Source organism: Taudactylus pleione, unplaced genomic scaffold, assembly GCF_031769625.1.
Source record: "Taudactylus pleione unplaced genomic scaffold, aTauple2 ptg000019l, whole genome shotgun sequence".
NCBI classification, from domain to species: Eukaryota; Metazoa; Chordata; class Amphibia; order Anura; family Myobatrachidae; genus Taudactylus; species Taudactylus pleione.
In genome coordinates, this window is record NW_028284421.1 from 29,985,806 (window position 1) to 30,002,002 (window position 16,197).

Here is a 16,197-nt window from a genome sequence, read left to right on the forward strand (position 1 = left end):
TTACCTTCACATATGGATGGGCAGGAGGAATGTTAATAGCAGGACAGATTTGAGTTCGGTCAACTCCTACATGTTCATGTGTAAGCAAGAGTAAAATGTCCCCTGTAGTCAGTGTGAACATCTAAATTATAATAATGGCACAATGCTGTTGTCCAGCCCCATATGAGCTTGTATTGTGGGTGGGGAAGAACAAGTGTACAGACAAGTATCTTGCTTTTGCCTTGTGCACTCACTCCTACACTGCGCACGTATCATTGTCTTTTGCTGAAGCTGCACATGCAGCCGGGGAAGATGTCCACGTGGTCACACCTCCTGAACCTGTGGGAAGGTGTCAACAAGTGGATGCTCAGGTGCTTTAGAGTCTACTTCACAGGCATGTTCACAGTAATACAAGGGGCTCAATCAAATTTTCTGCGATCTCACAGATGCTAGTAATCGCGACAACAGCCGCACTTGATGGCAGCCCGAACTTCCACAAAAGTGCTCGCAGCCCTATAGGGCTCCGAGCAAAATTGTGCGAATTTGGGCTCTGAGCGGGCCGCGAGGGGTGCGAAAGTACATCCAACTGCTTGAAAATACATATGCCAGCTTTCAACAGTCATTTCAGCCACTGTCTGCGTAACTAGTTATTTAGGTTGCAGACTGATTTATTAATTGCTATTGACTTCAATGTGGGAAGTGCAAGGAGAACAAAATGCATTGGGAACATCTCGATATCTATATGAAACCATTTATCTTTTAGATATAATATTTTTTTAGATATATACTTTTAAATAGAGAGATATGTAGGTGTGTGTATATATGTCATATCATCCCTTTAATTGAAGATACATATCAATTACACAGATGATGAGCTCAGACTCCATTTCACCTGGTTGTAATTAGTATGTGTAAGAGAGAGAGAGAGAGATATACAGTCAGGTGCATAAATATTGGGACATTGATAGAATTTTCATATTTTGGCCTCTATTCACCACCACAATGGCTTTTAAATGAAACAAACAAGATGTGCTTTAACTGCAGACTTTCAGATTTAATTTGAGGGTAATTACATCCAAATCAGGTGAACGGTGTAGGAATTACAACGGTTTCTATATGTGCCTCCCACTTTTTAAGGGGCCAAAAGTAATGGGACAAACTAAACAATTCTAAATCTAACTTTCACTTTTTAATACTTTGTTGCAAATCCTTTGCAGGCAATTACAGCCTGAAATCTGGAACGCATAGACATCACCAAATGCTGGGTTTCATCCCTGGTGATGCTCTGCCAGGCCTCTACTGCAAATGTCTTCAGTTCCTGCCTGTTCTTGGGGCATTTTCCCTTCAGTTTTGTCTTCATCAAGTGAAATGCATGCTCAATCGGATTCAGGTCAAGGGATTGACTTGGCCATTGCATAACATTCCACTTTCACCAATGGTTTACATCTTATGGTGAACCCTCTATATTCACTCTTGTGAAGTCTTCTCTTGATTGTTGACTTTGACACATATACACCTACCTCCTGGAGAGTGTTCTTGGTTTGGCCAACTGTTGTGAAGGGGTTTTTCTTCACCAGGGAAATAATTCTTCTGTTATCTACCACAGTTGTTTTCCGTGGTCTTCCGGTGTTGCTGAGCTCTCTGGTGCGTTCTTTCTTTTTAAGAATGTTCCAAACAGTTGATTTGGCCACACCTAATGTTTTTGCTATCTCTCTGATGGGTTTGTATTGATTTTTCAGCCTAATGATGGCTTGCTTCACTGATGGTGACAGCTCTTTGGATCTCATATTGAGAGTAGACAGCAACTGATTCCAAATGCAAATGTCACACCTAGAATCAACTCCAGACCTTTTACCTGCTTAATTGATCATGAAATAATGAGGGAATAGCCCACACCTGTCCATGAAATAGCTTTTGAGTTGATAGTCCCATTACTTTTGGCCCCTTAAAAAGTGGGAGGCACATATAGAAACCGTTGTATGCAGTGGTTGCACTACTGATGTGAATCCAGGAAAAGACACCACCACATGCCTATTAATTTTGATTAATACGGTATGCATCCATGTGCATTGTGCTGTTAAATTATTGATCGTACTACAGTATACAGCGATTTGTTCTCCCCTTCAGTGTGTATATGTATATACAGTGTGTATGTGTGTGTGTGTATGTATATATATATGTATGTATATATATATATATATATATATATATTATTTTATAAAAAATGTATTGTGTTTTATATAAAGAAAAATTAAATAGTGAGTTGATTCAAAATTATATGCTGTGTTCAAATACCTACCCATAGATTTGATGAAATCCTAGAAGCCAGTGATGGCATAATGGTAGCACGTGGAGACCTTGGTATTGAGATACCTGCAGAAAAAGTATTCCTTGCCCAGAAGATGATGATTGGACGCTGCAACCGGGCAGGAAAACCTGTGATTTGTGCCACTCAGGTAGTAATAATAACTTACTTACAGTTGATGTGGTGAGTAAGTTTACAAAACAGAGTTGCAGTAGATTTCTAAAGCATTTATCAGAGCTTGAAATATTTTATTTATTTTTTTCCCTGCAGATGTTGGAGAGCATGATCAAAAAGCCACGTCCAACTCGTGCTGAAGGCAGTGATGTTGCCAATGCAGTACTGGATGGGGCAGACTGTATCATGCTTTCTGGGGAGACTGCCAAAGGAGACTATCCACTGGAGGCAGTACGCATGCAACACGCTGTGAGTATTCTATCATTTCAGAGACACATGCACACACCTATACTAAACCATTTTTGTTTAATTAAGCATAATTTCAGAAGAAATACTATACAACAAATATTTGTTACATATATTACATTACATGCATTATTTGCATCATACTATAGTCTAGTCTTTGTGATTATGGTCAGTGTGTGTGTGTGTGTGTGTTTATTTTATATATAACCTACAAATGCGTGCAGTGATTGCTGCATTATGTTTTTAGATGTGGTTGGTTTGGCATGCGCTGCCCTGAACTCTGCTTGCTTAAAGCTTTGCGCATTCAGAACATAGATAGCATAGAGATTACTTAACCAGCGCTGGCAGCTACTTTTTGCGTCCACCTGATTGTTCCCCTCTTACTTTCCTATCCCCTCTATTTCACCTAAGGCATAAAACTTCATACTGATCCCCCAGCAACATCACATGCTGTTCTGCCATATGTTTGAGGGCTGGCTCAGATTGGGAAGGGTGTTCTTGTCTGCAGTCCTGCTCCGGAATAGGAGTGTCCAGTATGTGCCTGGTACTGAGACAGTCCTTGGTGCATTGTTATGTTATGATAACTAATGTGGGAAAGTGCTGACAGAGACAGCCAGTGGCATTACTTATGCACCAGTGTGTTCATATACCTGCACGTTCTCTCTTGGTGTTTCACTTATTGGTATGTGCTGTACTACAAGGATGCTAGTTTCCTAAATATACAGACACTCGCCTGTAGAGGAATTAACAACTTTTACAGGGGTACTTGTAAGATATAATGAACTATTTTACTACATGTAATCCTACCCCCACCTGTTGCTTTTCAACTTCTTTGTATTCTATATCCCTATTCATTAAAACCAAAAAAACATCATTTGTTTTGAGTTCGATTCCAGGGATATTTCTGTTTAAATTTTTATCTCATGTTTTGTAAGGATGAAATGAATGGGGACTGATTTGGAGATGAGCAGGTTTGGTTTGACTTTTTTTTTTTTGACAAATTAGAGCAAGTTCGGATGTATTTTATTGGTTATCCAAAACACGACAGCTAGATAGCCAATAAGATGCCATTTTTGAGATCAGAACATAACCGAGTAAAACCGAACCAATCATCTCTACTGTAAATACACTGTATGATGCAACTAATTTGAAAACTAGTGACTATGTCCTATTTTCTAGGCCTAAAACTCCTTTTAGTGGTCACCTCCTATTATACAAAATTATATTGTGGCAAGATTTTATTTGATTAAATATTGTTGTACTGTACTATATATTCTGTCTTTCCTCTTCACCACACTTCCTATATTTCGGTTATTGGTGCACCTTCTTGCGTTTTGTAATGTAGTCCAGCATGACTTTTTCTCATGCTTAAATATATTGTTTTGCTCTATATATTGTTATACTAATAGGCTTAAATTAAATTTGCCACAACTTTGTGCAAGAATAAACCCTTTGGGGGATATCCAAATTAGCAGCGCTAAAGTAGCGCTACTAATTGATTGCGGCAGGGCTGTCCAGTTAGCTGCTCGTCACTTATTGTGGCTATTTTTCGGGAAAAATAATCCACGATAAGTGTTGTTTTTTCACCACCTAAATGGTGAAAACGCATAGGTCCGCGAGCTTAAGTGTGGATCCTACGTGTTTTCGGGAGAAATATCCTATTATTTCAACCGAAGTAATAGGATAGGGTGAAAAGAAAAAAAACATTGACCAAAAACAGGGATAATCGGTGAAAAATCCCCGTTTTTCGCCAATCGCATCTAAGTGGATAACGCCCTTAGTTGATTAACTGTTAATTGTGATTTGAGTTCCAAAATAAAGTATATACCAAAAAATCTTGGCACAATTAAATATCCTGTACAGCTTGAAAATAGTTTTCATTCAATGAATTTTCCAGGTCCTCATTCATAAATGAAATATTACATCACTAGTCCCACACTGCATGCACATGCAGGTTTGTGCAGAAATGGGTGGCATGTGCGCTGCAGTCTTGGCAAATTCAGGTAGAGTGCGTGTGCTTATTCCCCATTCCTCTGCTGACATGTATACTCTGCTGTCTGACTCATTGCTAGGTTGGAGAGCTGCATGGTGTTCTCTGAGGCCTTGTCTGTGCAGTCATCACACCACATACTCTGCTTACATGTGACATACCTTTTAAGGATATATGTTTTCATTAACATTTTCTTCAATGCTAGTTGACCTGGCCATTATTGTGAAAATGTCTTTAGTGATTCTTGTGCTTGGGATAGTTATTGCCCATCAATGGGTCAACTGAACCAGTTTTAGATTGTGGAAAATCCTCTAATGGATTCTGTGGACCATGTCCCTACTATGGTGCCAGATGTTTACATAACCATATTGAAGGTCAGTGGATGAGGCCCCAATACAATTCTGAGAAGTCCCAGTAAGCAGCATCTCAAACTGTTGTGTATAGCATCCACAATAGATGTTCTTGACAAAGGGCCTGATTCAGAGATGTAGGCAGTGCTGATATTTTCGCAGTTGAGTGATTATTGGTAAACTGCACATGCGTCTAAATCACACTGCGCATGTATCAAGTTTAGCACAGCAGCTACAGACGCAGGAGCATTAGCGTTATTCTCTGAATAGAGTCCAAAGGGTTTACTTTTACTTTAAACTGTCTGTCTTTTCACAGTAAAAATCTAATCATTTTGAATGGTTATTTTAGCTGTTCAAATAAAGACATGAAGGGACGTATTTAATTAGAGGCGAAAAGCCGTAATCGGTGAAAAAGTTTCGCCTGGTCGGAACTACTCTCCAAACTCAATTCCAGCGGAAATCCGCCTACGCGGAAACTCGATGCAATGTAATAGGCGAAAAAGATTCGCCTATGAATAGCTGGTGCAAAGAGTGCAAAATCTTTATTTTGGGGTACAAACATGGGGAAACGACCCAGAACCCTTGGCATAGCCCCCCAAAGGCCAAATCTTTGGGGGGGAAAAAACCTAAGAACACCCCAAAAAAAAGTACTTTTAATTTTTGGGGCGAAAATGTAAAGTGGGGGGACAAGCATAAAAACTAGCTAAATAGTCTTCTAGGGGTCTGCAAGGATGAGTCAGGTGTTTAGGGGATTGCAGGTGCGTTTTTTGACATTTTTTAAGAGTTCACTTTAGAAACATTTTTAAATATACTTGCACCCATTTTCAAGTACCCCAAATTTGACTGGACTACTTATTCTCACCAAAAAATACTGCTTTATTCCATTCTTCACCACTTTTGCATAGACGCTAATAAGAAGAAATTTAAACTACTTAAGTACCCCAAACATTTTTATTAGGGGTAATAGTACACATCTACATTGATTCCTTATGTTACTGCATCTTTTTGGGGGGTACAGACTGACTTCCCCACTTCTGACAGTACTTTCCTCCTGTTCCGCATTCGTCTCTTGCTGTTTTTGCTTGGTTTGGAATTGAATACGGCGAAAAGTGGGGACGCACAGGAAAAGTTTTCGCCTCTGAAACAGGCGAAGGAGGCGGAAAATCGGACATGCGAAACCTTTCTGACTTTTCGCCTCTAATTGAATATGGCCCAAAGTTGGGTACTTCATGGGCATTTCTTCTTCAGGGTCCACATGGATACCTTGGGGTTTAGGTGGGGATTAGGAACATACAGTTAAAGTTGTTGACTCCCAGAATGCACTGGTCCTTCCCTCTATACCCCACCCCTAAGCCAGAGCCCTTCAGTTAGTTCTGGTGTCTGCAGAAGTCAGAAAACTGTTTTAGACAGTGGGCTGCGTTAGGCAGCCCATAAGCATTTTTATTTATTTGATTTAATAGTTTATTGTTCAGCATCAGACTGTCTATGACGTCTGTGCTGACACTCCATCACCCCTCTGGGCGTCATGACTCCGTCTGGTACTCTCAACTGGCTCCCCGGGGACCTTGCTAGCTGGCCCCGCAGGATGACCATTGACTGCAACTCTGACACAGGGGACAGGTAAGGCGGATTACTGCTTGTGGTAACCAGTGTGCGGGTAGTCTTTCCTCCGGACTCGGGGTCAGACAGGAGGACGCTGAGTGTGTACACCGAGGAAGTCCGCGTGTTCCACTAAGACCACCAGGGTACACATGGTGCCGGAAACCAGCGTCCCTGGGGTCAATAATCAGCCAGGGGAGGCCAGCCTTCCCTGTTTAAGCGGCCCCTCCCCCAGCTCGGCGCCATTCCGCAGAGGTCTACACTGCTCTGAGCAGCATTTCCTCTCCGGCCACGCCCCCACAGATGTCCAGTGGCCATTTTCACAGCCCAGCCACAGCTCTCTCAGGGAACGCAGGGTCCAGGTCCCCCTACATACCTCTCCCTGGAGCCAGGTTATGTAGTGCTATTGCCTACCAGACATTACAGTCTGAGTAGTTGTATTTAGAGCCAATTGTGCAGTTTTTTTTTCTGCATTGTATGCGATTGCTAGCGCTGTGTGTCTGTTTGTTTGATATTTCCTATACTGTCAAACTTTTACTATCACATTCTTTCTCTCTGGATCCCTTACAATACTAGTGTACTCAGGGACCATATATACTTCATTTCTCACTGGAGTTGTGAAGTTGTCGCATACTGGGGCAGTTGCAATACACCTAGTGCCATATATGTGCTAAAGTTCTACAGCTTCATACAGGCTTGAACTGGCCATTTCTCTTACTCCGCCCCCCCTTCCCCTTGTGTTATCTACACAGTGGTGATATTCTGCCTCATACTCTTGTGCTATTTTACTCTACAATATGTCTAACTCAGGCAAGGGTAACAGAGTAGCTGCTGCACCCATACTACACTTATGCAAGTCATGTGCAGCAGGATTGAATGAAGAAGATTTAATCCAAGAGGGACTCTGTGCCGTCTGTTATAACACACCTGGCCCATCAGCTCCCCCAGCCCCTGTCCAGGAGCCCCCTTGGGCTTCCTTTACTCAGGTGGTAAATTCACTTGTGGACCGCCTAAGTGTCCCGGTAGTAGTTCCTTTGTTGGGGTTGCCACAGCATTTACAGGCTGTAATTCCCCTTATGGGGTTGCCACAACAGGTGCAAATTATACCAGTACCTCCTCTGCCCGCTACCCTAGAAATGATGGTATCCACGGCTGTTAAATATATATTACAGGATGAGAAGTCATTACCCAGTAAAAATAAACGTCCTCTGTTTTTCCTCTGTCCAGGCGGATTTGTCTAATACTGAATCTCCCTTAGGGGAAGAGGAATTACAGGTAAAGATTAATATTGCTGCCCTAATTCGAGCGGTTGGATATACTTCACATAGAAGATGATGAACCCGCTCCAAAGACTAAACACCCTCTGTTTAAGAAACAAAAGATAAACTCTGCAGAGTTTAGATCTCTGATCTGCTAGTTGAACATGTGGCTGCCTGGCAGACACCCGGTAAAAGGTTTCAGCCGCAGAAAAGACTGACCCATTGTTATCCCTTTCCAGCTGATCATTGTATGAAGTGGGAGACTCCCCCAGCTGTGGACTCTCATATCACGCGGTTGATCAAAAGTTCTACCTTGCCTATTCCATCTGCTTCCTCGCTTAAGGATTCCACAGATAAAAAGGTAGAAGCTGGTCTCAAATGTATATATTCCTTTTTAGGAGCCTCTGCTCGCCCATCCATGGCTATTGCTTGGGTAGCCAAGGCAATTGAAGGCTGCACAGATGCCCTCGAGGAGTTCCTCTCCGAGGACGCCTCTCAGGACATGATTTCCCTTGTGGCTCACATTAGGGATGCAGCCTCCTACATAGGGGATGCTACGCTGGACGTAAGTCTTTTAACCTCCAGAATATCGTCCATGTCAGTGTCTGCTCCTTTGTAGACACATTGTCCATAAAGTGGACCTTTTGGCTGGCGTGCCGGTTTCCTCCGGTCTCACTCCTTCCTCAAGTTCTTCGGAAGTTCAAATAAGACGGAGGCACGGCCCTGCTGGTGGCTCCAGCATGGCCCAGACGACATTGGTACTCAGACCATCAGAGCCTCTCTATCGAGGCTCCTCTTTTGTTGCATCAACGGCCGTATCTCTTGTCTCGGGGTCCTTGCCCACACCCGGGCTTGGGTCGTCTAGCTTTGACGGCATGGCTCTTGAGACATCCCTCTTAAGATCTAAGGGATTTTCTCATACTGTAGTACAGACTATACTTAGGGCGCGTAAACCAGCTTCTGCCCGGATATATCAATAGTGTGATCATACTTTCTTACTTCCAGTGGTGTAGCGCCAGACGTTATGACCTGCAGATACTTCGGGTGTCTAGAATCCTCGCCTTCCTTCAGGCTGGACTGGAACTTGGACGTCGCCTGGCCTTACTTAAAGTTCATGTGTCTGCTTTGTCTATTTGGTTCCAACGCAAGATTCCTACATTACCGGATGTTCACACCTTTGTACAGGGTGTTCTCTGCATTCAACCTCCACTTGTCCCTCCGGTGGCTCCTTGAGATTTGTCTGTGGCTCTGCAGGGCCCTCAGTTTGAACTAGGGATGTGCAGGCTCGGATAGGTTCTAGTTTGCACGTGGAGTTCGGATTTTTCCCTCCGAACTCCACGTGCAAACTCGAACCTATCCGAGCCTGCACATCCCTAGTTTGAACCCCTGGAACCAGTGGATTTCAAATGGTTAACAGCAAAGACTATCTTTCCTCTGGCTATTGCTTCTGTCCGAAGGGTATCAGACTTGGGGGCACTGTCTTGTCACCCCCCCTTTCTGATTTTTCATCCAGATTGGGCGGTTCTTCGTACTCTTCCTGGTTTTCTTCCCAAGGTGGTCTCTAAATTCCATGTCAATGAGGAAATTGTAGTCCCGGCCTTCTGTTTACCCAATGTTTTGGCTGGGGAGGCTTTCTTGGATGTGGTCCGTGCCCTCAGGATCCATGTGGACTGTACCAGTTCCTTTAGGAAAACAGATTCTCTATTTGTCCTCTATGGATTCCATAAGAAGCGCTGGCCTGCTAACAAACAGACCCTGGCCAGGTGGATTTGTATGGCTATCTCTCAGGCCTACTTGCACTCTGGTCTCCCTGTGACAGCTACCATCACTGCTCATTCCACTCACTCTGCAGGACCTTCGTGGGCAGCTTGCCATGGCGCCTCGGCTAAACAGCTTTGTAAGGCGACCACGTGGTCCTCACCTTTCTGCGTTTCTACGCGTTTGACACGTTTGCCTCTCAGGATGCCTTTGGGCACCGGATTCTCCTGTCATCTCAGGAGCGTCCCTGCCCTTGAATACTGCTTTGGGACATCCCCAAGGTATCCCTGTGGATCCATATGGACCCTGAAGAAGAAAATGAGTTATGGTAAAACTTACCTTTTTGTTAACTCTTTCTTCGAAGTCCACAGGGCACCCTCCCTGATGCCCCTGGCTTCTCTGGGTTGTTTTTTTTTGTTTTTTTTGTTTTGTTTTTTTTGTCACCGGTCTCCGTCTCCCTTGTGTGTTTTCTTCTGTGTACCAGTCTTCCTTCTCTCCTGTCCTCCTCTTGCCATTGGCTTGCTAACTAACTGAAGGGCCTCTGGCTTAGGGGTGGGGTATAGGGGGAAGGACCAGTGTATTCTGGGAGTCAACAGCTTTAACTGTCTGGTGTCTGGTCCTAATCTCCACCTAAACCCCAAGGTATCCCTTTGGACACTATGGACCTCGAAGAAAGAGAGTTAACAAAGATAAGTTTTACCATAACTCTAATTTTTTACAGTCTATGGTTTTCCTTCTGTGCAGACTGTATACCTAGTTGGTATCCTGGCACGTACTAATGATTTGGAGCGTTTAACTCAGTGAACCACATGGAACGATAATAGCTGAAGTGCTCCTATGTGCCAGGGGAATGAAGCTCCCCATTTATTATGTCTAATGAGGGACTGCATTTCACCTTCCAAATGTTGGCTGGCTGCTGACTGAACACCATAGTGTTCTAAACACCCAGGTGTCCCACCAAATTCTAGCTTATAGCATTATTGGCGATGACGTCAATGATTTTAACCTACTACACCCAAGTATTAAACACAACTACACTTTTTACAGTACAGCAATATAATACTACATTGTTTTAGAACATAGATTTGGCTCTTCTCATCCTTAGTTACAGCATTTAAAAGGTACAAAATTGGTACAATCCCCTATTAACACGGAATACAATAAAATTAGCTGGGCTGTCTGTAAATTGGCAGATATCACTGGTAGTTCCTGTGATAATCCCACTTAATGTACTTGCCTCAAAATAATTATGATTTCTTCAAGGAAGGCCTTTCATTGGAGGTAAGTTGAAGTACTTCTTTTTTTTTTTTTTTTTATATAAATTTTTTATTCATCAGAGCAATAATGTATTACACATTGTGTATCATAAAACAAAATTTTACAAATCGAACAGAAACCCATTAAGGGTGTAAATATAGAAATAATACAATATATTAACAGAAAAATATTTCTGTACACTTTTAATAAAGTGTAACTGCTCTATTTCCTTTAGCACACCATTGGTTTATTATATGAATACAGTGTTAATGAATGTTGTCAGGGTATAGAGCACATCTAATCTGATGTCACTGCTAACTGCATCACATCTTCTCTGAGTGTACAAACCGCTTTTTGTGTTGTATTTGTGCCTATAGTCGCCAGGTTGCAATGCTATTTGTTGTATATAGATAATTCATGTTCATATTGTGATGTAGCCTATTCTTCATCCTCTTGTTCTCAGTTACTGCTAATGACTAAAGTCTTAGCAATGGCATGTGATTACTTTATCATATCTTAGTGGACTCTTGTATTCTATATTTAGTTTATAGCAGCCTGATTATTAATATTGATTGGTATTGGCTACCATTGTTATCCTATTTTCTCTCATGCTATCCTAGTTTTCTTTCCTCTAACCTTAGTGCTTTCTGCTCTTCCACTCTAACTTCTGCCTCCTGATTATTGGTGCAGAGAATCACTCTGCTTTATTTTCTTTCTCTGGTCTGTGTCCCTTTCTCTCCTCTTGTTCCTTGCCTGGTTCCTTTCCTCCTCCCCTCCGGCTCATAGATTGCTCTGGAGGCCGAGGCTGCTGTTTTTCACCGCCAACTCTTCGAGGAACTTTTCCGTCTCAACATTAGCTCCAGGCATCCTGCTGAAGCGATGGCTGTAGGCGCAGTGGAAGCATCTTTTAAGTGTTTAGCAAGGGCACTCATAGTTCTGACCGAGTCTGGCAGGTACGGTTCTGCCTGCACCACCTTTTTCTTCTAATGCGCTGCGGCTTCCCATGCTCTTCCAATCCACAGTTGAGGCAGGTCAGAGTATGAATGTTGCCAGAATGATTTCAGGTTAGAGAGGTTCTGTCAAAAAGAAAAAGTAGATTGACTGATGTGAATGTTTCCCACTTCATCCTGTTCTCCCCTCCTTGCTCATTCACTGATCCCCTATTACCTGCACTGCATTTGCGGCACCACTGTCCCATCACTGTTAGATCGCTCGCGAGGCAGAGGCAGCCATTTTCCACCGGCAGCTGTTTGAAGAGCTGAGACGTGTGTCCCCGCTGACCCGAGATCCAACAGAAGCGACTGCTGTTGGAGCAGTGGAGGCATCATTCAAATGCTCTAGTGGAGCCATCATCGTGCTTACCAAATCTGGCAGGTAGGAGGGTGCTTACAGCAAAGTTATGTACTGTGGCTATTGGGAGAGACACCTGAGAGGTAAATGTGTTAATAGAGCAATAAAGAACTTGGCTGAGGAGGGTTTAACGGAGGACAGATCTCTGATTGATTTTGACTTTTCAGTACTCTGGACAGCTGAAATTGCTGATCGTATTTCAGATGACCTTTTCTCCTGTGGATCCTCACTTGGTGACCTTTCTGTGGTTGTATTTATAGCCTACAGCTTTCTATTACAGGGTCATAGGAAAGTACCATTTTCCTTGCATCCAGGCTGCTCATGGTGTCCTTATATATGGCAACTAAGCATTAACAAAAAACTGTTTTTATCCTTTATTTTTTCTTATTTAGTTCCCTTATATTGTGCTGGTGTAAAATAATGGGCAAATTGACCAGAATAATCTTAACTTGTAGACTGCCTGATCTCAAAGCTAGTACTTAAGCCTTTCTTTTCCAGAAGATACTTTAAATAATGCAGATACAATACACAAGGAGTTCAGTATTAAGTAAGCTTTGTTTAGTGCAAACACATTCTTGGAGCTTAATATTGGCTAATTAGGTAATGTTACAGTCCCACTGTTAAACATATATAAATATAACCAATTGCAATAGCAAGATGAAGTAACTTATTCCAACTTAAAATCTGTGCAGGATAGAAAACGCATGATATTTGGATTTTTTTAGGAAGTCACCAAAGCATTCTGTTTCATTATAAGGGGTTGTAAATGCATGCATTGTTTAATAGATATTGCACATCACCAAGGACTTGTTTATCCGTATATGAAATGTTACAAGTATGAAATGTCCTTAGTACATGGTATCTCTAAATTACATGTGCATCCAAAGTTGTTTTTTTTGTTATATAAAGGGGTCTGTCACTTTTCTGTAGTAGTTTTACTGCAGAAATAGATCCAGTTAACTAATCGGTGATTTTTATTTTTGAGTGAGTATGCCCATGAACTTTGCAGCCATAATATGTTCTACAATATGTAATTTCTCCAAGTGTAGAGACATGCAAATCTGGAACAACTCTTTAAGATCAGTGAGCAGGCACTTGTTGGGGCTAATTTAGAAGGTGGTGGATACTTGTCTGTTTTAGAAGCTTTAGTAAATCTATTGCCAAGTGGTGATGTTGCCCATAGCAACCAATCAGATTTTAGCTATCATTTCTCTATTGCATTCTAGAAAATGATACACAGAATCTGATTGGCTGCTATGGGCAACATCACCACTTGTCTGTTTTAGAAGCTTTAGTAAATATACCCCTTGGAGAGCAGGATCCGGGTGGGGTTGGTAGTTGGGTCACGGAAGAACATGTAGAGGTAAGAGAGGATAGTACTGATCTAACACAATCCAATAAATGTTAGATTGGTGGTTGCTATTGTCCATTCAGGAGGAAAATTGCTGGTGTATAGCAAGTAGTTAGTTTACTATAAGGATGATTTCTACCAGAAAATGTAAAAATGGATTGAATACCTCTATAACAAAAATGGTGTCTATAGATATCAGTGTAAGTACATGTGGGTGATCAGTTGTTTAGTGGCCGCTTATCTAATGTCTGTCAGAATGCATGTTTTGATAGGATAAGCAGTTTGCCTCTTAATTCCTATACATTATCTTTGTAGATCTGCACATCTGGTATCTAGATATCGACCACGTGCTCCTATAATAGCTGTGACCCGTAATGGTCAGACAGCACGTCAAGCGCATCTCTACCGTGGCATCTTTCCTGTACTATACAAAGAGCCAGTGAATCAGGCCTGGGCAGAGGACGTGGACCACAGAGTTAACTTTGCCATGGATATTGGTATGATGGGGAGGGTGGTAGACAAATACTTTGTATGAGATACATTCTGTTTAACCTGCATCCTATAAGCTGAAGCCCTTGCGGCCATTCTGTGTTTGGAACCCATCCAACATGTTAGAATGATAGGAGAAACGTAATTAAATATAATGGTCCACCTTATACAATATAATCCACTCCGATTTTATTGGATAAAAATTACATTATTCAAAAGTCATACCTGTACGATGATATTACTATTGAATATATTTACTACTAGCTGAAGTACCCAGCGTTGCCTGGGTTTAAATCTTCAAGTTAAGATTTATTATATGATGTCATCCCAATCCATCTAGTGGAAAGCCCAGAACAAGCTCCTTGGGTCAAAGTTCTACCCGGCGCACTCCGTCGTGAGGGCTGACCGGGACCCCAACCACTCCATTAGGCATCCCAGACCAATTGCCACCCCTCTGAAGTTTTCATCCAGTGGAAGGCCCAGAACAGGCCCAGAGTACACCAATAGGAGGTCTGGCTGGGACCCTACCCCCTAGTATGAGAATGAAAATATAGATTTCTATTTAAACAGTGTGGTCACATACCATGTTGCACCCCAAAACTAGGAATGGTGAGTGCTGCTGTGAAGGTGGCTAATTTAAATTTAGTTGTATACTAAATATTAATTAGGCTTTTTAAAATAGCTGTACAATTTCATAAAGTACCAATACAATTTTTTTTTTTTTCTTTCAGATTAGCCTCTAATTTCATATAGCATTGGTGGCAAATTGTTGAGGAGCTTTTGAGCACTTATGCCTGATTTATTATTTTTTTTTTCTTTGTTCTTTAGGTAAAGCCCGTGGTTTCTTCAAGACTGGCGATTGTGTCATTGTGTTAACCGGCTGGCAGCCAGGATCTGGTTTCACTAACACAATGCGGGTGGTGCCAGTTCCTTAAGTTTCATCATCATCCAATAGCTCTCGCTCACCCCTTCCTCCTTTTTCTGCACTTAGACGGTTTTGCCTATTATGAAAGTACACAATTGCAGTTACAATGACTCCATGTTGTGGGACAGAGGCATTAATTTGTGTGTTCACAGCACTGTTCTCCTGCTGCTCATCACACTCCCTCTGGTAGTAATCAGTTTTCTTCTTAATGCTGCACTCCTTGGGGAAATATGTAGTGCTGTTTATTCTCACACTCCTCTCCTACTGTGCCCCAATGCATTTTGCTGTAAGAGTGTCCTTTTGTGTGTCTTCTCTGGGCAGCTGTGTAGCTTGTGACGTGTGGTTAGGGGAAGGTCTGAACCCCATCTTGTCATCAGTCTGTCAGCAGTTCACTGAGTTAGTGTTCAATAAAACCATGCTACTGAGCACACCTGCTTCTTGTTTTTACTATCAATCTAGTGTGACTAAGAGTCGCAGGTAATACACAGTGCACATACAGCATTATTTGGTCAAATTCTTGTTAACATTGGGATATCTGCACATGTAGTCATTAGTGCTCCAGGCACCGTTCCATCATCATTAAAAATACAAGTCTTTAGGAAGCCTATGGTGTAATAAATGAGGGTAAGCATCTAGTATGTTGATCATCTGTATATATTAATTTAATATAAACAAATGCACTGGCAAGAGTCACGTTAATTTATACATAAAATAGTAGGTAGCGATCTTATCCCATTTACAGATTGTCTTGGATCTTTGCTGAGGCAGAGAATTTGAGTAATCTGAATGGGAGCTCCTTGCTGATCACTGCATTCTAATAGGTATTACTTCCTGTGTACGTGAATTCTATACTAGATAATTCTACATATTTACTTTGTTAGTTTAAAGCATGTGGAACAGATTATCTTAAGTGCTGACACATTATGTAGCGCTGTACATACGGAGGGAGGCTCATGACACAAGAAATAACATACAATTCTGTAAAACAAAAGGTAAAGATGGTCCTACCCAAGTGAGCTTACAATATAAGGTGTGGGGAACAGTTGACACGAATACTTTTTGTTTAATGCAGGAAGTTGGGAGTTAGTCCGTACACGTCGTTTTGCTACATGAGCTGGATTGGAGACCATACCTTTCTGAGAGAAAAGGTAGTGTGACAACTGGT

At 41.9% G+C, this 16,197-nt stretch overlaps 1 protein-coding gene across 2 annotated transcripts in view; it reads left to right on the forward strand.

Annotated features, from left to right (window-relative positions):
- The window catches only part of PKM (pyruvate kinase M1/2), a 33,197-nt gene extending 17,740 nt beyond the window's left edge, over positions 1 to 15,457 (forward strand). The window contains exons 7-11 of one of the 2 annotated variants that reach the window (XM_088446384.1): positions 2,285 to 2,435; positions 2,555 to 2,707; positions 11,704 to 11,870; positions 13,934 to 14,115; positions 14,936 to 15,457. In XM_088446384.1, coding sequence (XP_088302510.1) covers positions 2,285 to 2,435; positions 2,555 to 2,707; positions 11,704 to 11,870; positions 13,934 to 14,115; positions 14,936 to 15,042 — 760 coding nt within the window. In that variant the 3' untranslated portion in view covers positions 15,043 to 15,457. Of the gene's footprint in view, positions 1 to 2,284; positions 2,436 to 2,554; positions 2,708 to 11,703; positions 11,871 to 12,124; positions 12,292 to 13,933; positions 14,116 to 14,935 lie in introns of both variants that reach the window. The other variant, XM_088446373.1, reaches the window with a different exon arrangement.
- Positions 15,458 to 16,197: the final 740 nt, after the last annotated feature.